The sequence below is a fragment of the Microcaecilia unicolor genome, chromosome 10, assembly GCF_901765095.1.
Source record: "Microcaecilia unicolor chromosome 10, aMicUni1.1, whole genome shotgun sequence".
Classification (NCBI taxonomy): Eukaryota; Metazoa; Chordata; class Amphibia; order Gymnophiona; family Siphonopidae; genus Microcaecilia; species Microcaecilia unicolor.
Window position 1 is genome coordinate 84,178,182 of NC_044040.1, and position 24,884 is coordinate 84,203,065.

Consider the following 24,884-nt stretch of genomic DNA (forward strand, 5'->3'; position numbering starts at 1 on the left):
ACAGTATATAGATATTTAGTTAGTGTTTTAATTGATCCATATTTCAGTTACCTGTTATTGTTTGCTAATTGCACATTTTTTTGTTCAGTGTTTAGTTTTTATGAGAATAAACAAAATTGTTTGCTCTGCTTGTCTGGACTGATAAAGAATCCGTGGTTTGTGTGTTGGGTCTGTGAGTGCTTCCTGGGAACTGTGGGACCACTGGGAGTGTGGCCCCAGTAACCTAGATATCAATGGGGATAATTTGAGAATGGGAGACTCGCCCAGAGGCAGTTGTGACCTAGTCGGTGGGAGGAGGGTGCAAGTGTAGAGCACAAGTAGCAGGTGCAGGCGGAGTTGAGCTGTGCTGGGGATAGGCTCTGTAAGTGGCTGTGGGGTAACCCCAGACAGGTAGATAGGCATTTTGAGACAGTACTATATGTAAATTTTCAGGGGAAATTGTTTACATTATCTAGTCAAGACAAGGTTTTTGGAGGAATGTCATTCTCATGTAACTATTGCAATAGGAGCTTTGGAAGTGTCCAATGTACAGTAATGTGAAAACATTTTTGCCCCCCTTTCTATTCCATATGCATCACACTGAATGGTTTCTAATCTATAAACAAAATGTAACATGAGACAAAGGAAACATGAGTAAACATGTAACAGTTTTAAAATTACCACATTTATTTAAGGAACACCCATATCACTCATGTGAAAAAGTAACTGCCCACCTGTTAATGACTTAACTAAATTTAAATTCATAATTAGATTCAGCTTATTGAGGCTTGATTGTAGCCAATCATGCTGAATCTGAACCTCACTATATATTGAGCCTTACCATGACAGTAGTCACTTCAAAGTTTCTACAAGCTACAATTAAAGGACATTCCAGAAGAGATGAGAAAAAAAGTTGCTGAACTATATCAATCTGGAGAGGGTTACAAAGCCATTTCTAAAGCTCTGGGGACTCCACTGAACTATAGTGAGAGCCATTATCTCTAAATGAACAGTGGTGACTCTTCCCAGGAGTGGTCAGCCTGCCAAAATTACTCCAAAGGCACAGCAAGAACTCATCCGGGAAGTCACAAAATTTTTCAGAATTTGGGGGTGATCGTATCAGATGATCTTAAGGTGGCCAAACAGATAGAAAATGTGACAGTCAATGCCAGAAGGATGCTCAGGTGCACAGGGAGACAAATGGCCAGCAAAAAAAAAAAAAGAGGTGATATTATCCTTGTACAAGTCTCTGGTGAGGCCCCATGTAGAATACTGTATGTAATTCTGTAGACTACACCTTCAAAAAGATATAAACAGGATGGACTCGGTCCAAAGGGCAGCTACAAAACTGGTCAGTGGTCTCTGTCATAAAGCGTACCGAGTCTTCAACATGTATACTCTGGAAGAAAGGCAGGAGAGAGGGGAAATGATAAATATCTCTGTGGAATTAATGTACAGGAGGAGAGCCTTCTTCAAATGAAGAAAAACTCCAGAATGAGAGGGCATAGGATGAAGTTAAGAGGTTTTACAGAAAGGGTGGTGGATGCATGGAATAGCCTCCCAGTGGAGGTGGAGAAAAAGACTTTCTGAATTCAAGAAAGCATGGGACAGACATGTAGGATCTCTTAGGGAGAGGAGGAGAAAGTGGATGCTCTGGATGGGCCATTTGGCCTTTATCTGCTATCATGTTTCTAAATTTTTATGTTTCTTTCTATGTTTCAAAGAACTGCAGGCCTCTCTAGCCTCTGCTAAACTTAGTGTTCCTGACTCCACAATAAGAAAGACTGGGCAAAAATGGGATTCACAGGAGAATAGCAAGGTGGAAACTACTGATTTCCAAGAGTAACATCAATGCTTACCTCACATTTGCAAAAACCCATCTGGATGATCCCCATGTTTTTTTGGGATAATGTTTTATGGACAGAAGGACAGAAGAGTCAGAAGTGGAATTCTTTGGACAACACAGTTCCCATTATGTCTGTCATAAAGCAAATACAGCTTTCCACAATAAAAGCATCATACCAACAGTCAAAATGTGACGGTGGTGGTGTGATGGCTCAGGGATTCTTTGCTGCTTCAGGACCTGGAAAACTTGCCATTACTGAAGGAACCATAAATTCCAAAATATCAGAAAATTCTTAAGATTTTTTCTTCTGATGGCTTGCAGAAAGTAATTCATGCTTTAATCACTTCTAAAATTGATTACTCTAATTTATTTATATCTTGGTCTCTCCAAAAATTCAGCTATTGCAAAGAATTGCAGCAAGAGTGATACTTAAAAAATAAAATCTCAATTTGATGGGCTACATCACTGGTGAAATCTTTGCACTGGATTCCAGTAGCTGTAAGAATTGAATTCAAGATTTTATGTTTAGTTTTCTCTTTTGTATCTAGGACTTTCTGAAAGAAACGATTACAGGTGTAGCTCCTGAAGAAGCAAAGAGTGAAATGGAAGTGCTCTGTTGAGCTCACCGTATAAGCAGCAACATTTTCAGATAAGTGTCTTTTCATGTTGAAAGACAACAGTATAAGGAATAAGTTACAAAAAATTCTTAAGAAAAAGATACAAAAAAAAAAAGGTTAAATCAATAGGAGATTTTTTAGACCTATGAGGAGGTTCGCCCAGCTACTGTGGTACATTACAAATTCCACAGGCTGAGCTTCTGAGGTCTTTCCCTCCTTCACTGCACAAAATCAGTGCATTTAGTACATAGAGTAAAATCACACTAGCTTACTAACCAGTATTGAGTAGATTCGAATAAGCACAGCAGCCCGACAAGCTTGCAATGTTTAGTTTTTAAAAATTTATATGGATGTTGTCCTGTTTACTTATGTTTATCTTTGCCTATTGGTTGTCACTATCATTCTAGCAGATCAGTTCAGAGAAATATGCTTTCCTTTCCTGCTGCTTCTTCTCTAAAACTTAATTCATCTTGTAAGAAGTTATTTAGCTTTGGACAAATCTCTTATCCTCCATTACCTCAAACACAAACTGTAAGGCCTCTTGGGCAGGAAGTTATCTGATTAATTTGTCCTGAACTCAGATCTGGCAAGACAAGTAACTGTATCTAAAATTCAAAACCAAATTCCTATCATTCTATGTGATCTTGAGTATGTCCCTTTATTTTCTAATTTCTTAGTCTACCATCCCAGTGTGATTGGGAGATGTATTCTCTTTTCTCTGTAAAGTGGCTCCAGAAGCAATAAATATGCTCCCAAGTTGCCCACTACACAGTGTATTATCTATATTTCTAAAGCATTTAAGTTGAATATGAAAAGTAATTTTGCTTGGAAAAAAGTGATATATAATGCACAAGTCTCACTTCTTGAAATATTTGTATTGGGTGTTTTGAATCTAAGAAATATATCTACTTATTAAAAATGTATACTATGCTTGTCATTCAGTTCTTGTCAGTTTAGTCTCTCATTCTTTCTTTCCATAACCCTTTCTCTATTTTTGAAATGAAATTAACCTACTTCAAAATTTAAATCACAAATCACCACATATCCAAAAACAACCTGCCAATAGTTGTCAAACCTACCTCCACTTTCTCTGTTAGCTGCTTTCTGTAGAGTACCAAGATGCTGGGAAAGCTCAGGCAGCTTCATTCTCAAGAGGTCTCGAAAGACAGCCATATCCACTGATAACGCACGAAGATTATTGACAAAATAACTATCTGGAAGTACTTTATCTATGAGGTAAATCATAATCTATACATGAAAACAGAGGAAAAGCAATTTATTACAAACATGTAGCCATAAGAATTTAACTTTTTCATGTGTCCACATTCTCATTGTTTCTTACGACTTAGTGCCATTGACCTTCTATGGATCAAGAGGGCACAACATGACCAAGCACATTTGAAATGGAGTACCATAGCATATCAAGCAGTCATATATGTTGTAGATCAGTATAAGGCAAACTGAGTTGGGAATACATTCACTAAGGAGCACATAGTACAGCACTCAAAAAGCCTACATCTTAAAAACAAAAAAACAACAAACAACCCCCCCCCCCCCCACCACATCTTAAAAGCTGCAGTACGAAAATACAAATCACTAACACTTATACCTACTGAAACAATGAAGCAAAGGCATCAAAATACCTGGTGGAGCATGTAGCTCTTGAACATGCATAAAATAAGTTTTGCCTAAGCAAACACATTTCAAGCCAAAGGGGGGATATTTAAGAGACACTGCAAATCTGTTCTGCCCCCATGCTCATGGAGGCAGAGTGCATTGTTGTATTTAGTAAGAGTATTATTTGTATGTAACTGCATTGTCTGTGTAATAGATAGCACTGTGTAGTGTGGGGTAGTTTGCAGTTTCCCGTGATCAGTTCCTTCTGAGAGCATATCCTTGCTCTCTGTGAGTATTGTGAGCTTTTCCTATTGGTTCATATTTCTAAGCTAGGGCCAGCCCTCCCTCTCTGCCCCTGCGGGTGGTATGAGAGAGCCCAGTTTTCCTAGCATACCATTGTGATCAGCAGCTGTTCTAGGGGCTGATCCCTCCTGAATTTACTGTAATTCCATCAAAATTCTTCATCATTTCCCAGTGCATTTTTTCAAGAATTTTCCCAGGATATTTTCTCCTTTAAATATTATAAACTTTACATCTCAGCTGGTCTAGATATGGACTCTATGTGCAGAAGGCAACAATTCTGTTCAAGCAACTGAACTATAAGTTGATTTTCTTTATTTGCTACTATAGCTACATTAAAGAAGAATTGGATTGCGAATTGAGAATTTACTGGAAAAGGGTTTTACTTGGGAATGGTTTAGTTGGCTGTTGAAATTTGTGACCATCACCTTGCCTAGAACTGCACAATATTATTTAAAGCAATTCAAGTTTTATCTGTAAGTCTACATAGATTAGGATTCCTTATTTCTTCAAGTGCAGCTATCTACTTGAAAGTTTAAAAAGAACTGGAACTAGCACAATCCTCCTATATTGTGTTCAGTTGCTATTTTTTAGTTTGGCTTTGCTATCCTATAGCACCTCACATCTGTGTGTGGCCATTTGTTGTTGAATGTCTTACTGTAATTTCTAGAAATATCATTTATGTAGACTGCTTTGCTGTTTTTTTTTTCAAAGAGCTGGATAACATATTTGTAAATAAAGATATTTCATATCTCTACTTTAACGGGAACTACAAGGGAACTTGGTGCTCTAAGCACACCAAGATCGTTAAATGATTTCAACCTGCTTGTGGCACAGAACTGTATTTAACTATGTGGACAGAATCAAACTCGCCTAATCTTAGTCTTTACCGATAATCAACAATATTAAGGAGAGAGTAAACAACAACAGGTTGCTATTTTTTGATAGGTATGGGATTTATTTTCCAGCAGCCTTCAAGCAACACAAATTGTATTACTCAACCTATTTTGTGGGCTTTTCTTGGTGCAAATTTATTTTATTTGTAGCATTTGTATCCCACATTTTCCCACCTATTTGCAGGCTCAATGTGGCTTACATTATGCCGTGATGGCGATCGCCATTTCCAGGTACAGAATTTCAAATGGTAATACATTTAGTTGTATACATACATGGTAAAGAAGAATACATTGTGGTATTGCATAAAAATGATTTTCCATCAAGGTTCATACATACATGGTACAGAGGAATGCATTATGGCATTGCATAGAGGTTTCTAAGTGATAACATGAGTTGTAGCATAAGTTAGGTCGTCGACTATAGAGATGTCATCTTCAATTTAGGAAATAGATTGGTAGTGCGTATTGTGTAGCTTTCTTTAATAGCAGTGAGGTTATACAGTCAAGTGCCATGAGTTCGGTTTTGTCTAGTTCGTGTAAAGTCTATTTATTTTGTATACAAGATGGAACATTATAGTAAGCCTTCTTGAACAGGTTTGTTTTCAGTAGTCTACGGAAGATTGTTAGGTCATGTATTGATTTTATGGCCTTCGGTAATGTGTTCCATAGTTGCGTGCATACGTAGGAGAAGCTGGATGCGTACGTGGATTTATATTTCAGTCCTTTGCAACTGGGGTAGTGGAGATTGAGGAATGTTCGAGATGATCTTTTTGCATTCCTAGTAGGCAAGTCTACGAGGTCTGATATATAGGTCGGAGCTTCCCTGTGAACAATTTTGTGGACCAGGGTGCAAACTTTGAACGCAATTCGTTCTTTTAAAGGGAGCCAGTGTAGCTTTTCTCTTAGGGGTTTGGTGCTTTCATATTTCGCTTTCCCAAATATGAGTCTGGCTGCTGTGTTTTGAGCTGTCTGAAGCTGCTTAATGACTTGCTCTTTGCATCTGACATAGTTGGCATTGCAATAATCTAGGACTTAGCACCATCAATTGTACAAGGCTACAGAATATTTCCCTTGGGAAGAAAGGTTTGATCCTTTTAAGTTTCCACATTGAGTAGAACATTTTCTTTGCAGTATTTTTCGCATGGTCTTCGAGTGTTAGATTTCAGTCGATTATGACTCCCAGAATTTTCAGACTCTCTGAGACCGGGAGGGTGTAATCTGGGGTGTTTATGGTGCTTGGTTTGATTGTGTTATATTGTGAGGACAGAATAAGGCATTGTGATTTTTCTGCATTTAGCTTTAGTTGGAATGCATCCGGCCATGAATTCATTATTTGGAGGCTGTGTTTAATTTAATTTGTGATTTCTGTTAGATCGTGTTTGAACGGGATACAGTGGGGGAAATAAGTATTTGATCCCTTGCTGATTTTGTAAGTTTGCCCACTGACAAAGACATGAGCAGCCCATAATTGAAGGGTAGGTTATTGGTAACAGTGAGAGATAGCACATCACAAATTAAATCCGGAAAATCACATTGTGGAAAGTATATGAATTTATTTGCATTCTGCAGAGGGAAATAAGTATTTAATCCCTCTGGCAAACAAGACCTAATACTTGGTGGCAAAACCCTTGTTGGCAAGCACAGCGGTCAGACGTCTTCTGTAGTTGATGATGAGGTTTGCACACATGTCAGGAGGAATTTTGGTCCACTCCTCTTTGCAGATCATCTCTAAATCATTAAGAGTTCTGGGCTGTCGCTTGGCAACTCGCAGCTTCAGCTCCCTCCATAAGTTTTCAATGGGATTAAGGTCTGGTGACTGGCTAGGCCACTCCATGACCCTAATGTGCTTCTTCCTGAGCCACTCCTTTGTTGCCTTGGCTGTATGTTTTGGGTCATTGTCGTGCTGGAAGACCCAGCCACGACCCATTTTTAAGGCCCTGGCGGAGGGAAGGAGGTTGTCACTCAGAATTGTACGGTACATGGCCCCATCCATTCTCCCATTGATGCGGTGAAGTAGTCCTGTGCCCTTAGCAGAGAAACACCCCCAAAACATAACATTTCCACCTCCATGCTTGACAGTGGGGACGGTGTTCTTTGGGTCATAGGCAGCATTTCTCTTCCTCCAAACACGGCGAGTTGAGTTCATGCCAAAGAGCTCAATTTTTGTCTCATCTGACCACAGCACCTTCTCCCAATCACTCTCGGCATCATCCAGGTGTTCACTGGCAAACTTCAGACGGGCCGTCACATGTGCCTTCCGGAGCAGGGGGACCTTGCGGGCACTGCAGGATTGCAATCCGTTATGTCGTAATGTGTTACCAATGGTTTTCGTGGTGACAGTGGTCCCAGCTGCCTTGAGATCATTGACAAGTTCCCCCCTTGTAGTTGTAGGCTGATTTCTAACCTTCCTCATGATCAAGGATACCCCACGAGGTGAGATTTTGCGTGGAGCCCCAGATCTTTGTCGATTGACAGTCATTTTGTACTTCTTCCATTTTCTTACTATGGCACCAACAGTTGTCTCCTTCTCGCCCAGCGTCTTACTGATGGTTTTGTAGCCCATTCCAGCCTTGTGCAGGTGTATGATCTTGTCCCTGACATCCTTAGACAGCTCCTTGCTCTTGGCCATTTTGTAGAGGTTAGAGTCTGACTGATTCACTGAGTCTGTGGACAGGTGTCTTTCATACAGGTGACCATTGCCGACAGCTGTCTGTCATGCAGGTAACGAGTTGATTTGGAGCATCTACCTGGTCTGTAGGGGCCAGATCTCTTACTGGTTGGTGGGGGATCAAATACTTATTTCCCTCTGCAGAATGCAAATAAATTCATATACTTTCCACAATGTGATTTTCCGGATTTAATTTGTGATGTGCTATCTCTCACTGTTACCAATAACCTACCCTTCAATTATGGGCTGCTCATGTCTTTGTCAGTGGGCAAACTTACAAAATCAGCAAGGGATCAAATACTTATTTCCCCCACTGTATATATCATGATATCGTCTGCATAGATGTACGGGTTGAGTCCTTGGTTGGATAGTGATTTGGCTAATGGTGTCACCATTAAGTTAAAAAGAGTTGGTGAAAGCGGTGATCCTTGTGGTACTCCACATTCAGGTTTCCATGGTGTTGATGTTTTTGAGTTTGATATCACTTGATCTGTGTTAAATTTGATGGATTCATCCTGAGGAAGGACTTAATGTTTTAATGGAAGTGAGTCATCTGACTGTATCTGCATAGGTGGGATGCATTTGTGCTTCACAAATCTGCTGCCTCAATATTGTTTTCTAATGAAATAAATCCAAATCCATACATTGTGAAATTCAGTGAAACAAATAAGTCTTTTGTTGGCAATGATAAAATAATGTAAAATATTTGTGGCAACAAATCAATAACTCTCCCATAACTATTTTTCTGAATATATAAAAATATGTACCACAAAATTATAGAAACTATAAAAAAAATTCTTTATTGAATATCCTCTAATTTGTTTTAATGATATTATTTCATAGAGACGAAAAAATTAAAATATGCTTTAATCCTGTACTTAACTAGGAAATTATAGCATGACTAAGATGGAGCTACTGTAAACCAAAAGTATGTACCTCTAGCAGTTGTTCTGCAAGGACAGCAGGATACATAGTCTTATACTGTCACCCAATGGGGCCTGTGTGGGAACGTTTTCTAGCTTGTATACAAAAACTTTTCAGAATGTTGCACTCTACACGCGTGTGTCTTCCCACCTGCTGCTGTTGCGTGGAACCTAGCCAGTTACTATCTTATAGAATACAACTCCAAAGGGTAGGAGGGAAGATGTGTATGATTATGAGAATTCTGCCTTCTACAGGTGCATAACTTCTCCAAGGAGAAAATAGTCTCACACCTGGAACTCCCTAGTGAAAAGCTGCTTTTAACTAAAATAAGGGATACATTTTGGCCTTGCAATAGGCAAGGACCAAGAATATTGTAACAACAACTGAATAATAAATAGGGCTGTATCAAATATTCGTATTTGATTCGGCCCCGAATAGTGTCCCAACTACATTATTCGTATTCGGCCAAATAGTGATTTAAATTTGAATACGAATAGTCCCGTGTTCTACTGTGCTAAATCCTATTGAAATAAACAATTGATCTCTGATTTCACGTTGCTTCTTTTATTATTTGTTATGGGCTCAATGCCCATTATTTGTATTCGGTATTTGTATTTGGCTGAATAATATTTTTTATTATTTGTATTTGGCCAAAATAGTAAAATATTCTATTTGGTACAGCTGTAATAACAAATAATTGTTTATATATCTATCTACCTCTATCTATATATCTATCTCTATCTAAGTTTAAACTGAAACAAATGGACTGGAGGGGGCAAGGATAAGGCAGAGTGGGGTTGGACTTTACACCCCAAATAGATTCTGGTCAAAACATCGTGCCAGGAGCCATGTTCCAAACACAAATGAGATGTGACTGTGTGGACCAAAGACCACACTGCAGCTCTGCAAATTTCCTTTACAGAGGCTGAACTCAAGTGGACTTCCGGATCAGCCTGGGCAAAAATGAAAGAAATACATTTAAATTCTGCATTTGCCTATAAGGTTCAATGTGGACCACAATAAGATAATCCATCTTGAGTTAGATATTGGGAACACACATAGCCAGAAATATACATACATTTTTTTAACTGTAAGTGGTTAATCATTTAAATCCCACTCAAATAGAAAAGCTTTTAAGCATTTCTTAAATATTTCACTGTTTGTTTCCAGTTTAATTTCTGTAGGCAAAACATTCCAAATCCTTGCAGACTGGTACGGGATCAATAGAGAATGGACCGATTTGTATCTAATACCATCAATAGATGGGTAATTTAGCTTTAACTGACCATTTGAACAAAGACTTTTCCCGGAGGAAGAAAATGACAGAATCAATGTGAATTGCAAAAAGGCACAGAACCATGAATAATACTGAATATTAACATACATAATTTAAACATGGTTCATGCTTCTATAGGAAGCCAATGCAGATGTCTCAACAACAGAGTTGATCTTTCCCATTTCTTTGCCTGGCAGATCAATCTAGCTGAAGTATTCTGCTACGTAAAGTCAGATGAAACCATCTACTATGCTGGTGAAGCAGTGGTTAATCCCCAGCATAATAGGTGATTCCCTCTGACTTCACATGGCAGACACTGTTGATATGTAAACCAAGCCTCACATTGATAGTGAACTACTATTCAAATATGAATATAAGACAAAGCCACAGACCCCAGCTATGCATGCTGAAATATAGCTGTGTCGGGTCAGTGTTTTATCAAATAAAGATGTTTTTCTAATGAACCTTTGGTCACATTGCCTCTTCTTTTGATGGTGACCGCTGTTTGTCTGCCTTGGTGCTTCTTGTGGAGACCCCTCCTCTTCTTTCTTTTTTGAGGTAGAATTTTGACACTACCTTTGAAAGGAACTTAGGATGAGTGCGTAGGACCTCTCAATTATTAAGAACCTTTGTGTAAGGTGGATCAGCTACTAGGGCCTGCAGCTCACTGACCCCATGGGCTAAAGTGACTACCACCAAAATTAGGTCCATCCAAGGTCAGGTACTTCAGGTGGCAGGTATTTATAATGGCTCAAAATTAGCTTTACACAGGTGGGTTAAAGTGACATTGAAGTCCAAATAGCACTACAGGTGGCTTGATGAAAGGCTTTAATAGAAGCAAGATCTGTATAATGCAAACAACTAAAGGATGAGCAGAGATGGTTTTACCCTTTATTTGGTGATTAGTGCTGTCTATCAGAGCTCTAATGAATTGCAATTTTTAATTAGGGTTGAGTTGAGACTTGGGAGAGTTTATGATGAACCCTAGTAGCTCTAGGACTCAAATGGTCATGTGCATTGATTCTTTTCCACCTCTCTCTGATGTGCTCTTGACCAGCCAATTATCCAGGAAGAAAAGCACATGCACCCCTAGTCTGCATAGAGATGTTGCAATGACTGCAAGGCACTTTGTGAAAACTCTTGGTGATGGACATGAGGCTAAATGGTAGTATGCGATACTGGAAGCAGTATTCCCTATACTGAATTTCAAATACTTCCTGTGACTTGGATGTACCTGTTTGTGGGTATAAGCATCCTTAAGTCCAGAGCACATAACATATGTCCTTTTTGTATCATAGGTATAAGGGTGCCCACGGTCTGACTTTTTGCTTGGCAAGAAAGTTATTCAAGGTCCTCAGGTCTAGGATGAGACAGCCCCTGTCACGGTTGTGGCCATGCCCCGGGTCTACACACACCTCTCCTTCCAGTGACCAGGCCCTGTGGACTGCTTCCTTCCTGTTTCCCGGTCGTTTTCCAGAGATCATTCAAGTCGTGCTTTGGTGTTCCTGAAGCCAAACCTCGCTTTGGTGTTCTTGCAGCCAAGCCTCATTCTTACTTGTGACATCATCAGTAAATGCCTTTATAAAGTACCTGGGAACTTTCAGGCTTTGCCTTTGAAAAAGGTCTTCAGATGAGTTTTTGTCTGTGTGTTTGTTGCCGTTCCGGCCCTGCTTGTTCCTGTCCTGCCAGTCTTCTACTTCAATCCCAACCTTGCCTGTGCCAGTCCTGTAAGTCTTCAGCTTCAGTTCCGGCCCGGCTTGTTCCAAGCCCTGTCTGTCTTCAGCTTCAGTTCCGGCCCGGCTTGTTCCAAGCCCTGTCTGTCTTCAGCTTCAGTTCCGGCCCGGCTTGTTCCAAGCCCTGTCTGTCGTCAGCTTCAGTTTGGCTTGTTTCAAGCCCTGTCTGTCTTCAGCATCAGTTCCACCCCTGCTTGTTCTAGCCCTGTTTTTAGCCTTGATCCTGGTTTGGATGATTCGCATGCTGCTGCCGGTCACTGGCAGTAGCCCAAGGGCTCACGATTCCTGACCTTTGTTACAACCCCCTCCTCCTTTTTTTCCTTTGTGATCAGAAAGTACTTGGAATAAAATCCCTTCCATCTTTCCCCTACTGGAACGGGTTTGACTGCATTTGCCTGTAAGACGGAAGAGTGTTCTTGATAAGTAATTCCTGATACTGTGAGCCTAACTTTGGCAAGCAATTTAGAAGAATTTATTCTAAGTGTAGGCAATAACCTTCCCAGGCAAACTTTAGAATCCACAAACCTGAGGTTCTCAAGGCCACCTTGCTGGAACCACTTGAAAGCTTGTCCACAATTTTGGCTGGTTGGGCCTTTTGGGCCCTCAGCTATCTAGTGCAAGAGCGAGGTCCCTGAGTTGTTTGTGAGGGGTTGAAGGGGGGAAAATACCTACCAGTGAGTACATAAGTACATAAGTATTGCCATACTGGGAAAGACCAAAGGTCCATCGAGCCCAGCATCCTGTTTCCAACAGTGGCCAAATCCAGGTCACAAATACCTGGCAAGATCCCAAAAAAGTACAAAACATTTTATACTGCTTATCCCAGAAAGTGGATTATCCCCAAATCCATTTTATAACGGTCTACGGACTTTTCCTTTAGGAAGCCGTCAAAACCCTTTTTAAACTCCGCTAAGCTAACCACCTTTACCACATTCCCTGGCAACGAATTCCAGAGTTTAATTACACGTTGAGTGAAGAAACATTTTCTCCGATTTGTTTTAAATTTACTACATTGTAGCTTCATCGCATGCCCCCTAGTCCTAGTATTTTCGAAAGCATAAACAGACGCTTCACATCTACCCGTTCAACTCCACTCATTATTTTATAGACCTCATAGGGAAGTCATCCTATCCTCTTTATCATTTTCTTTGCCCTTTTTCTGCAACTTTTCTAATTCCAATATATCTTTTTTGAGATGCGGCGACCAGAATTGAACACAATATTCGAGGTGCGGTCGCACCATGGAGCGATACAAAGGCATTATAACATCCTCATTTTTGTTTTCAATTTCTTTCCTACTAATACCTAACATTCTATTTGCTTTCTTAGCCGCAGCAGCACACTGAGCAGGTTTCAACATATCATCAACGACGGCACCTAGATCCCTTTCTTGGTCTGTGACTCCTAATGTGGAACCTTGCATGACGTAGCTATAATTTGGGTTTCTCTTTCCCACATGCATCATTTTGCACTTGCTCCCATTAAACGTCTTCTGCAATTTAGATGCCCAGTCTCCCAGTCTTGTAAGGTCCTCCTGTAATTTTTCACAATCCTCCCGTGATTTAACGACTTTGAATAACTTTGTGTCATCAGCAAATTTAATCACCTCACTAGTTACTCCCATCTCTAGGTCATTTATAAATATGTTAAAAAGCAGCGGTCCCAGCACAGACCCCTGGGGAACCCCACTAACTTCCCTTCTCCATTGAGAATACTGACCATTTAATCCTACTCTCTGTTTTCTATCTTTTAACCAGTTTTTAAACCACAATAGAACACTACCTCCTATTCCATGACTCTCCAATTTCCTCTGGAGTCTTTCATGAAGTACTTTGTCAAACGCCTTCTGAAAATCCAGATGCACAATATCAAGTAGCTCACATTTATCCACATTTGTTCACCCCTTCAAAGAAATATAGTAGATTGGTGAGGCAAGATTTCCCTTCACTAAATCCATGTTGACTTTGTCTCATTAATCCATGCTTTTGAATATGCTCTGTAATTTTGTTCTAATAATAGTCTCTTCCATTTTTCCCGGCACCGACGTCAGACTCACTGGTCTATAATTTCCTGGATCTCCTCTGGAACCTTTTTTAAAAATCAGCGTTACACTGGCCACCCTCCAATCTTCCGGGTACCACGCTCGATTTTAAGGATAAATTACATATTACTAACAATAGCTCCGTAAGCTCATTTTTCAGTTCTATCAGTACTCTGGGATGAATACCATCCGGTCCAGAAGATTTGCTACTCTTCAGTTTGTAGAACTGCCCCATTACATCCTCCAGGTTTACAGAGAATTCATTAAGTTTCTCCGACTCATCAGCTTCAAATACTGTTTCCGGCACCGGTATCCCACCCAAATCTTCCTCGGTGAAGACCGAAGCAAAGAATTCATTTAATCTCTCCGCTACGGCTTTGTCTTCCCTGATCGCCCCTTTTACTCCTCGGTCATCTAGCGGTCCAACCGATTCTTTTGCCGGCTTCCTGCTTTTAATAGCTACAAATTTTTTTTGCCTCCAACGCAATCTTTTTTTCGAAGTCCCTCTTAGCCTTCCTTATCAGCGCTTTCCATTTGACTTGACATTCCTTATGCTGTTTCTTATTATTTTCAGTCAGTTCCTTCTTCCATTTTCTGAAGGATTTTCTTTTAGCTCTAATAGCTTCCTTCACCTCACTTTTTAACCACGCTGGCTGTGGTCCGTCCTCCTTTTTTAATATGCGAAATATATTTGGCCTGGGCTTCCAGGATGGTGTTTTTGAACAGCATCCACGCCCGATGTAAATTTTTGACCCTCGCAGCCGCTCCTCTAAGTTTTTTTTTCACTCTTCTTCTCATTTTATTATAGTCTCCTTTTTTAAAGTTAAATGCTAACGTATTTGATTTCCTATGTATACTTACTTCAAAGCTAATATCAAATCCGATCATATTATGATCACTGTTATCAAGCGGCCCCAGCACCATTACCTCCCAGACCAGATCATGCGCTCCACTAAGGACTAGGCCTAGAATTTTTTCCTTCTCTCATCGGCTACTGTACCAGCTGCTCCATAAAGCTGTCCTTGATTTCATCAAGGAATTTTATCTCCCTAGCGTGCCCCAATGTTACATTTACCCAGTCAGTATCAGGGTAATTGAAATCACCCATTAGTATTGTGTTGCCCAGTTTGTTTGCGTCCCTAATTTCCTTTAACATTTCTGCATCCGTCTGTTCATCCTGGCCAGCCGGACGGTAGTACACTCCTATCACTATCCTTTTCCCCTTTACACATGGAATTTCAATCCACAGAGATTCCAAGAAGTGTTTTCTTTCCTGCAGAATTTTCAATCTATTTGATTCAAGGCTCTCCATAATATACAATGCTACCCCTCCACCAATTCGATCCACCGTATCACTAAGATATAATTTGTACCTCGGTATGACAGTGTCCCACTGGTTATCCTCCTTCCACCAGGTCTCAGAGATACCTATTATATCTAATTTTTCATTTAGTGCAATATATTCTAACTCTCCCATCTTATTTCTTAGGCTCCTGGCATTCGCATACAGACATTTCAAACTATGTTTGTTGTTCCTATTTACATCATGCTTAGTACTTGACAGTATTAAGTTGCAATCTTTTGTCTGATTTTTATTTTTATTTAAGGACACCTGATCTACTACGGTCTCTTTTGCAACCTCAGTATCAGGAAACCCTATCTTCCCTGTTTTGGTGATATCTTTGAAAGATACCTTATCCCGAACCATGCGCTTTTGAGCGACTGTTGGCCTTCTCCCCGTTTCTAGTTTAAAAGCTGCTCTATCTCCTTTTTAAATGCCATGCCAGCAGCCTGGTCCCACCCTGGTGAAGGTGGAGCCCATCCTTTCTGAATAGGCTTCCCCTTCCCCAGAATGTCACCCAGTTCCTAACAAATCTAAAATCCTCCTCCCTGCACCATTGTCTCATCCACGCATTGAGACTCCGGAGCTCTGCCTTTCTCTTGGCCCCTGCGCGTGGAACGGGTAGCATTTCAGAAAATTCTATCCTAGAGGATCTGGATTTGAGCTTTCTACCTAAGAGCCTAAATTTGGCTTCCAGAACCTCTCTCCCACATTTTCCTATGTCATTGGTACCCACATGTACCAAGACAGCCGGCTCCTCCCCAGCACTTTTTAAAATCCTATCTAGGTGACGCGTGAGGTCTGCCACGTTCGCACCAGGTAGGCAAGTCACCAGGTGATCCTCATGTCCACCAGCCACCCAGTTATCTATATGCCTAATGATCGAATCACCAACTACAACAGCTGTCCTAACCTTTCCCTCCCGGGCAGCACTTGGAGACATATCCTTGGTGCAAGAGGATAGTACATCCCCTGGTGGGCAGGTCCTGGCTACAGGAGTACTTCCTACTTCACCAGGGTGATGCTCTCTTTCTAGAAGACCTCCCTCCTCCAAGGTAGCACAGGGGCTACCAGACTGGAGGTGGGACTTCTGAAAAAACATCCCTGTAGGTCTCCTCTTTGTACCTCTCTGTCTTCCTGAGCTCCACCAAGTCTGCTACTCTAGCCTCAAGAGAACGGACACATTCTCTGAGAGCTAGGAGCTCTTTGCATCGGGCACACACATATGACATCTCTACCAACTGGGAGATAATCATACATGTGACACTCAATGCAAAAGACTGCATAGCACCCCTCTCGCTGCTGGACTGCTGACTCCATCTTAGTGTTTTTGAGTTTTTTAATAATTTAAAACTCCTGAAAAGAGTGTCTTAAGAGTGCCTGATGCTTGATGAGAGTAGCAGTCTCCTACAACTTTTCTCTGAAGAGATTCTCTCCATGGCATGGCACATCAGACAGCTTCTCCTGCACTTCTGGCTTGAGGTCTGAGGCCCACAGACATGCAGTTCTTTGGATGCCAAGGATGCTGTATTGAAAACATAAGTAACATGGACCATGTATTTCCATACTCCTTCCCCTTGGCAATTAGCTGATAATTGGCCTTCTTCTGTGGGAGAGGTATCCATAACTCTGCCACAATGCCCACAATGTTCCACACTGCCAAGAAAAATTACTAAGAAGCTATGCAGGAGGTAAGCACAGCATTCTGGAAAACTTCTTCCCAAAAGACTCCCAAGATCCTTGCCACTCTTTGAACTCTTGGCCCTTTTGACAGCAGATTTGACCACCAGTAGCTTCTTGAATCCCCTCTGTACATAAGAGTCAACCTTCTAGTTAACCTGCTGAACAAAGAGGACAGTCTGCACCTGCTTCTGTGAATGGGCACTGTCACAAATTTCTTAGGGGGACTGATAAATTAGAGCATTTCCAATGGTTCTGCCCTGGGTTGCCCCTCCATTTCCAAAGCAAATGGGATGGATATAGAGAATAAGAGCTCCTCTGGGGGAGATTTATATCTATTGTGTGATGGGAAGGGATTCAAAGGAAAACCAGCAGACCCTTACTACTACTTAACACTTCTAAAGTGCTACTAGGGTTACGCAGCGCTGTACAGTTTAACAAAGAAGGACAGTCCCTGCTTCATCCAAGAAGGTCTCTGGTTCCTCTTCAGATACCCAGGAGCAATCAGATCCTGACTCATGGAAGCATTCTGCCTGCATCATCTGAGTCTCCACAATGTCAGGCCTGGGCCTGTGTCGTAGAAGCACTGGGAATCGCTGGTGCCTTGTGGAAGCTTACTCTCCTGATGGGCTGGAGATCACCACCAGTGCAGTTTGCACCAAACCTAATGCCATTTGAATTTCAGGTATCAGCTGTACCCGCCTTGAGGCTTGGCATCAATCTCTTGAAGCCATAGCTTCATACCAAGCAAGAAGCGCTCCATGCAATCTTTGAATTTGCTCATGAGCTACTCCTTGAAGGCTGTCATCAACAAAGATTGAGGTATCACAGTCGAAATGGCCACGTCCTCCTGAGTCACTTGTGGTGTATCTGAAGCTAGGTCTTGACTCCTTGTTGTGCTCCCTCCAATGTCGAGGAAGATGAGTGGTCTTCCCGTTGGGGGTGCTTCGAGGGCACTGTCAACCTTGCTGTTGCAATGCTCTCAGCAACACACTTCAAAGGGGACCAATGTTAGCTTTTATCAATGCTCAATGTCGAGTACGATCAATGCACTCACAATTTCAATGCATCCCCCATGGCAGATGTAGCTCCAACAGCCATGGAGACCAGTGTTTCCGATGCTGACATTGTTTGCACTGCTTCTCTTGACCTTGGATTCCCATTAGATTGTGAGCTCATTAGGGACACAAAAAGTACTTACATATAATTTATGTACACCACTTTCAGTGGTGTGCTGGAGCCGGCTCGCACCGGCTTTGCAGAGCCGGTTGTTCACTTTTGAAGAATTTTGCAAGCCGGTTGTTCAGCTGTCAGCAGGGACGGGACAAAGTTTTTTTTCCCTACAAATTACAGCGAGAGGCTGGAGGCACGCATGCCCAAACACACCAGCTGTCACCTGATATTGGTGCATTGGTGGTGTGTGGCAGCCCTGCCTCCTCGTGCTGCATTGGCAAGGTATTTGTGTGCTCGTCACTCATGGGCTGCCTGGTTCACCTCAGCAGCGCTCAGCTGGTCGTGGAGCCATACACCGTCAGCAAGCAGCATACCCTGCCTCTGGTAAGAATTATTTTAATCAGACTTGTTGTTGGGCCGGGGGCCCGTTTGTTGAGGGAGGACAGATTTGTAGTAGTAGTCAAGTGGTTGGGGGGGCATTGTCCCCCGGCCGCCCCCCCCAAAACACTTGCTGCACGTACCGTCCGTGTTCCGATTCTCTCTCCCCCGCTGCCCTTCCCGCTGCCCCATGCATTTTAAGATTTATTTTGTCCCTTCGTTCGCTTTCTTTCTTCCCTCTCACATCCGCTCCCTCCCTCCCTCCCTCAACCTCTCTGCCCCCGCCTGTCGTCGTCCACTCCTCTATCGTACCTGTAGTAGCTGCAGGCAGTGGTTAGGTCAGGATGCATTGCCAGCATCGGGGCCCTTCTGCTGCCACGTCCCGCCTACTCTGATTCAACATGCTGTTTCCGCATAGGCAGGACGCAGCAGTCAAAGGACACTGTTGGGAGTTGGGACCAAGGAGGTTTGAAAGAAACTGATGAGCCTGCTGCCCTGCCTATCTATTCCACCACAGTAAGGAAGACAGTTTGGTAAATCTCTGTTTTCACTGCCCCTCCCCCCCCGCACATCTGTCATCTCCTCAAAGCAAGCAAACCTATGAGCTGCTGCATCCATGTTGTCGTTCCTTATTGCCCATCTTCTGTGTACCAACTCTAAAGCTGTTTCAATTGGATAGGTAGTGCCTTAAAAAGTAGAGGTCAAAAGTTTTGTTTTTTTACTTATTGGACAGCTTTTTAATTTATTTGAAAGCTTCCCATGTAGTCTAGATATAAATGTCATGAAATAACAATTGAATATCACTAATACATTTTAAGAAATTATTATAGCTGGTAGAAACAGCAATTTTAAATTCTGTATTTTGTGCTCATTTTTCTACACTATAAAAATAAATAAATACACTGTATACAATACAGATGGCCAAATTTCAGTAAAGATATCCTGCTTCCTGATGGGTTCCTTTTAACTGTTGTTGTTGTAATCTACCATGGGAAGCCTGGTGTTATAAAGTTGATGGAATATATTGACATTAAATGGAAGTAGAATTAAACTCTCCTTTCATTGGGGCACACATGGAATCAGACCTTCATCTGTTTTGTAGAAGTTTACCTTTTAGATACACAAATGGATTATTCTGTTTTGAACATGTTTCAGGGGGAAGTGGTTTTATTAGTCAAAATAAATATTTTGTTTCATGCAGTTTCTTTTGTTTATACATAAATGGGCTATATAAGCCCCTAATGCAGCCCATATTGGTTTTCTTATATTTTTTCTTGTGATAACCTATACTGTGCCAAAACTGAAAACTCTTATCTCTGTCTGGTCGGTAATAAAAGAAGCTCATTGTGAACACTGTCTACCCTAAAAGGTTGTTTTGTGGCTGTATGAAGAATTGTGATATTGAATAAATAAGCATATGTGTGTGTCCCTAGTCATGACGCATCCTAAGTTTATATAATCCTTTCAAGAAATCCAGTTAATCTTTTAACTTATTAGTGGAGCATAACCAGAGAGGTTTGGTATGGTCGCATTTTCAATATGGTAATACTAGGGCCCAGCTAAGGAACAGCCAGGTTATTTTGAGTTAGTCTTCACTGGTGCCATCACTATCCAGCAGGTAGGCAGTGTCTTAAAAGATGGAGGATAAAGGATTTTTTTTTACATTAAAAGAAGGTAAATTTGGATGTAAGGATTGTTTGAAAGCATGCTCTCTCCCTGGGTATAGCCAGCTCTGCAAATGGTTTTTTTTTGGGGGGGGGGGGGGGGGGGCGTAGAGGTGGTTCAGAGAGAGAGAGCCTGGTGTGAAAAATGTACCAGCACACCACTGACTTTGATTGTACCCATATCAAATCCATGACCTCTGTGAAAACAGAAGGAAAGATGAGGAATCATGATCACATCCCAGGCAAAGCAGGCACCAATTCTGAGTATCCATTATGGATATGATCCTGTTATATCTGGCTATGAAGTTTTTCCTGGGACATATCTGGAAAAATAGTCACAGTGAATTCAAATGACTTGATGAAAAATTTTACCTGGCCAGGTGCCTGAAGCCTAGGAAGACCAGATAGGGCCGTGGAAAATAAAGGAAACCTATGGTAAATTACAGGAATCAAGAGGTGCCTCCACATGATAGCAAAAGGGCTTAAACACTGCTAAGGCAAACAAACAAAAAAAAAAGCAAAAACTGACAATGAATAAAATTTTGATGTGAGCTGAGGGGGAGCACTAAGACAAAAAATGTTTAGCTCTCTGGAAAAATTACAACAGGTTAGGTCCTGTGCATGTGTGATCCAACATAAGTTTGTGTGAACAAGCTGAAGAGTGGTTCCATGTGGCTCCATTGGATGATACATGTAAGACTACTGTATCCTGCTTGCTCCAAAGGGGGAAAAAAAACCCATTCAAATGACAAAGTACATAAGTACATAAGTAGTACCATACTGGGAAAGACCAAAGGTCCATCTAGCCCAGCATCCTGTCACCGACAGTGGCCAATCCAGGTCAAGGGCACCTGGCACGCTCCCCAAACGTAAAAACATTCCAGACAAGTTATACCTAAAAATGCGGAATTTTTCCAAGTCCATTTAATAGCGGTCTATGGACTTGTCCTTTAGGAATCTATCTAACCCCTTTTTAAACTCCGTCAAGCTAACCGCCCGTACCACGTTCTCCGGCAACGAATTCCAGAGTCTAATTACACGTTGGGTGAAGAAAATTTTTCTCCGATTCGTTTTAAATTTACCACACTGTAGCTTCAACTCATGCCCTCTAGTCCTAGTATTTTTGGATAGCGTGAACAGTCGCTTCACATCCACCCGATCCATTCCACTCATTATTTTATACACTTCTATCATATCTCCCCTCAGCCGTCTCTTCTCCAAGCTGAAAAGCCCTAGCCTTCTCAGCCTCTCTTCATAGGAAAGTCATCCCATCCCCACTATCATTTTCGTCGCCCTTCGCTGTACCTTTTCCAATTCTACTATAGTTTTTATCTTTGGAGTCTTACGGGTCCTTTTATTAATGATTAGCGCGCGCTAAGTGCCGCATGGTTCATAGGTATAAAATAGGTTGCCCAGCATTTAGTGTGTGCTGTTTGTTAGCACACACTAGATTTAGTAAAATGGCTCCTTAATTCCTTATCTGATCAATTTCTACTTCAGGCTCTAATCTTTAAGTGCAGCAGGCTCTTAAGATATAGAACCACAGCAGCAATTGCGTTTTTTCTTGCTCTCCAGAGCAACAGATAGGATCCAATAATATATCACAGAAAGTGATGTGAATTAACTGGCATATATGATCAGCAATACAGTGAAAGTTTGTTCTTTCAGCCTGAAGAAAATCAATATTTTTTTTGCCAATACAGCAGTAACACTTACTTTTAGTGCATCCCCTTCATTGCCATCCATTACTTCCAGTATGAGTGCAGCCAATATGTTAAAGCCTTGGCAATACCCAACAGATTTATTCCATCTGGCATATGCCAACAAAACTCGTTTCAAAACCACTCTGTCCTGTTCTGCTTCCTGGCCACAATACGAACTGCAGCCTGTTCTGTGAAGATCCTACAAGGTCAGCATAGGTAAAGATATTTGAGCGCTTCTAAATTAACACATTTTAAAATATTAACTAAGATTTTTTTTTGCTTTGTTTTAGTCTCCATCAATCTGTATTAACTGTAACAGTTCTTATAGGCAAGTCAAACTTTCTCACACAGATTCATTGCAGATGTAGACAAAGGGGCACAAAAACAGGCAAGTGTACATTCAAATTTTATCATCATATTGCAAAAGGATTTGACTGGTTGCAATTGAACCTAAAATCACTAATATCAACTTGATAAAACGCTCTTACTCCTGGGGGGTATTCTGCACACCTGTGCAATGCAGAATTTGGACAGAATTCCCTACCTTCACAGACTGTGCAGAATTCTATGCAATCTGCTATTGCAGTGCAGCCTGTCACAGATGCTTGGTTTCTGGCTACCTCTACTCCTTCCTGCCTGCACACACACCAGTCCAGTGTGGCAAGAGGAGGAGATACAGAGTTGCACACATTGGGCTGTTTCTGCCTTCTCTGCTGCCTTGGTCCCTGGCTGATCCTTTAAGACGCGTGGTTGTACAAAGGCTTATGCAGCTCAAAGGAACAGCTGAGTTCAGGATGGCATGGGAGGTGCAAGCAGCCCAATATGTGGCAATGTAGCTCCTCCTATTGCCACGCTGTAGTGTGTGTGCACAGGAGGGAGGGTAGGGTCCTGAAAAAAGGTGGCTAGAGTGGGGGGGGGGGGGGGCTGATAAAAGATGGATGAGGTCTGTGTATGCCATGGAGAGGAAGCTGGAGAAACGTGGATAGTGTGTGTTTGTGTGTGCGTCACGGAAGGGTGGTGGCTGGAGAAAGGTGGCTAACGAGTGTGCGTCACGGAAGGGTGGTGGCTGAAGAAAGGTGGATAATGATCGTGTGTCACGGGGGGTGGTGGCTGGAGAAAGGTGGATAGTGAGTATGTGTCACGGAGGTGGCTGGAGAAAGGTGGATAGTGAGTATGTGTCACAGAGGTGTCTGGAGAAAGGTGGATAGTGAGTATATGTCACGGAGGTGTCTGGAGAAAGGTGGATAGTGAGTGTCACAGGGGTGGTTGGAGAAATGTGCATTGTGAATGTGTGTCACGGGGGTGGCTAGAGAAATGTGCATAGTGAATGTGTGTCACGGGGGTGGCTGGAGAAATGTGCATACCGAGCATGTGTCACGGGGGTGGCTGGAGAAATGTGCATACTGAGCATGAGTCACAGGAGGTGGCTGGAGAAATATGCATAGTCAGAATGTCACGGAGGTGGCTGGAGAAATGTGCATATTGAGCGTGTGTCACAGAGGTGGCTGGAGAAATGTGCATATTGAGCGTGTGTCACGGAGGTGGCTGGAGAAATGATCATATTGAGCGTGTGTCACGGAGGTGGCTGGAGAAATGTGCATAGTGAGCGTGTGTCACGGAGGTGGCTGGAGAAATGTGCATAGTGAGCGTGTGTCACGGAGGTGGCTGGAGAAATGTGCATAGTGAGCGTGTGTCACAGGAGGCGGCTGGAGAAATGTGCATAGTGAGCGTGTGTCACAGGAGGCGGCTGGAGAAATGTGCATAGTCAGCGTGTGTCACAGGAGGCGGCTGGAGAAATGTGCACAGTGAGCGTGTGTCACAGGGGTGGCTGGAGAAACGTGCACAGTGAGTGTGTGTCACAGAGGGGCTGAAGAAGGTGGATATTGTCTGTGTCACGGGGCCAGAGAAGGGTGGATATTGTGTGTGTCACAGGGGGAGCTGAAGAAGGGTGGATACTGTGTGTGTCATGGGGGAGCTGAAGAAGGGTGGATACTGACTGTATCATGGGGGGAGCTGGATAAGGGTGGATACTATGTGTGCCATTAGGGGAGCTGGAGAAGGGTGGATAGTGTGTGTGTCATGAGGTGTGGAGGGCTAAAAAAAGGTGGATGGGGATATGTGCACCATAGGAGGAGGAGGGCTGGGAAAAGGTGGGTGTAGTATGTGTGCCATGGAAATTTGGGAAGAGAAATGTAAGGTGGTCAGAACAGGGTTCCTGCTGGGAGTTAGGGGTGATCAAAGGAAAGCAGTGAAGCTGATGGGGAGAGAGAACTAGAAGGCAGAGGACTGCTAGAGAGTAGAGAACAGCTGAAAAGAAAAAGGGTTTTGGGGGGGGGGGGGGGGGTGGATAAATATTGGAGGCATTCACCCTAGAGAAGGGGCAGAGAAAGCCAGGGATTTAGCTTACCAAGGGAAGAGACAGAAGCTAAGAGAGCAATAGAGATGGTGGGACCTCAGGAGGGAAACTGCTATGTGTGTGTGTGGGGTGGGGGTGTATTTCATGCCTGGGGGGAGATGCCAGCCTTTATAATGGAGGAATTCTTCACAAGAAAATTACAAATAAAGTTTGCAGAACTTTCAAATATTGTACACAGAATTTTTAACGCTGAATTTCCCAATAGTGATGCTGTGCAAAAATGCATATCCTGTTGCTGTTATTCTTTCAAAAGAAATTAGATCGGATTATAGAAAATAAGATCTGTTTGAAACGATTGGCAGCACTAAAAATCTTAACATGTTGATCTAAGAAAATAAGAAAGGATTTCCTATAAGTTAAAGCAAATATAATTGGAGATATTTTTCACCTCATGAGTGCAAACTAATGAAGTCAATCAAGGTTTTAAAACTTAATCTGATGAAGATTAATGATGTTCATCATTCATAATGAGTATTTTGTGTTTGATAAATTCCTTGAAGGTCCACTGAGTGAACTTAGTTAAATAATGCCTTGGCAGCTAGGTCAGAATTTGAGTTCATACTTGAATATCTGAAAGGCAAACTGATTGAATTCAATAGCAAGAAAGAAATGAAAACTACACTAAATTGAG

At 42.0% G+C, this 24,884-nt stretch overlaps 1 protein-coding gene across 1 annotated transcript in view; it reads right to left on the bottom strand.

The window, feature by feature from the left end:
• The window catches only part of TBC1D30 (TBC1 domain family member 30), a 252,698-nt gene that overhangs the window by 80,533 nt on the left and 147,281 nt on the right, over positions 1-24,884 (bottom strand). Inside the window, 2 exon segments of the mRNA XM_030216536.1 lie at positions 3,522-3,690; positions 21,851-22,036. Of these exon segments, the coding sequence (XP_030072396.1) occupies positions 3,522-3,690; positions 21,851-22,036 (355 nt within the window).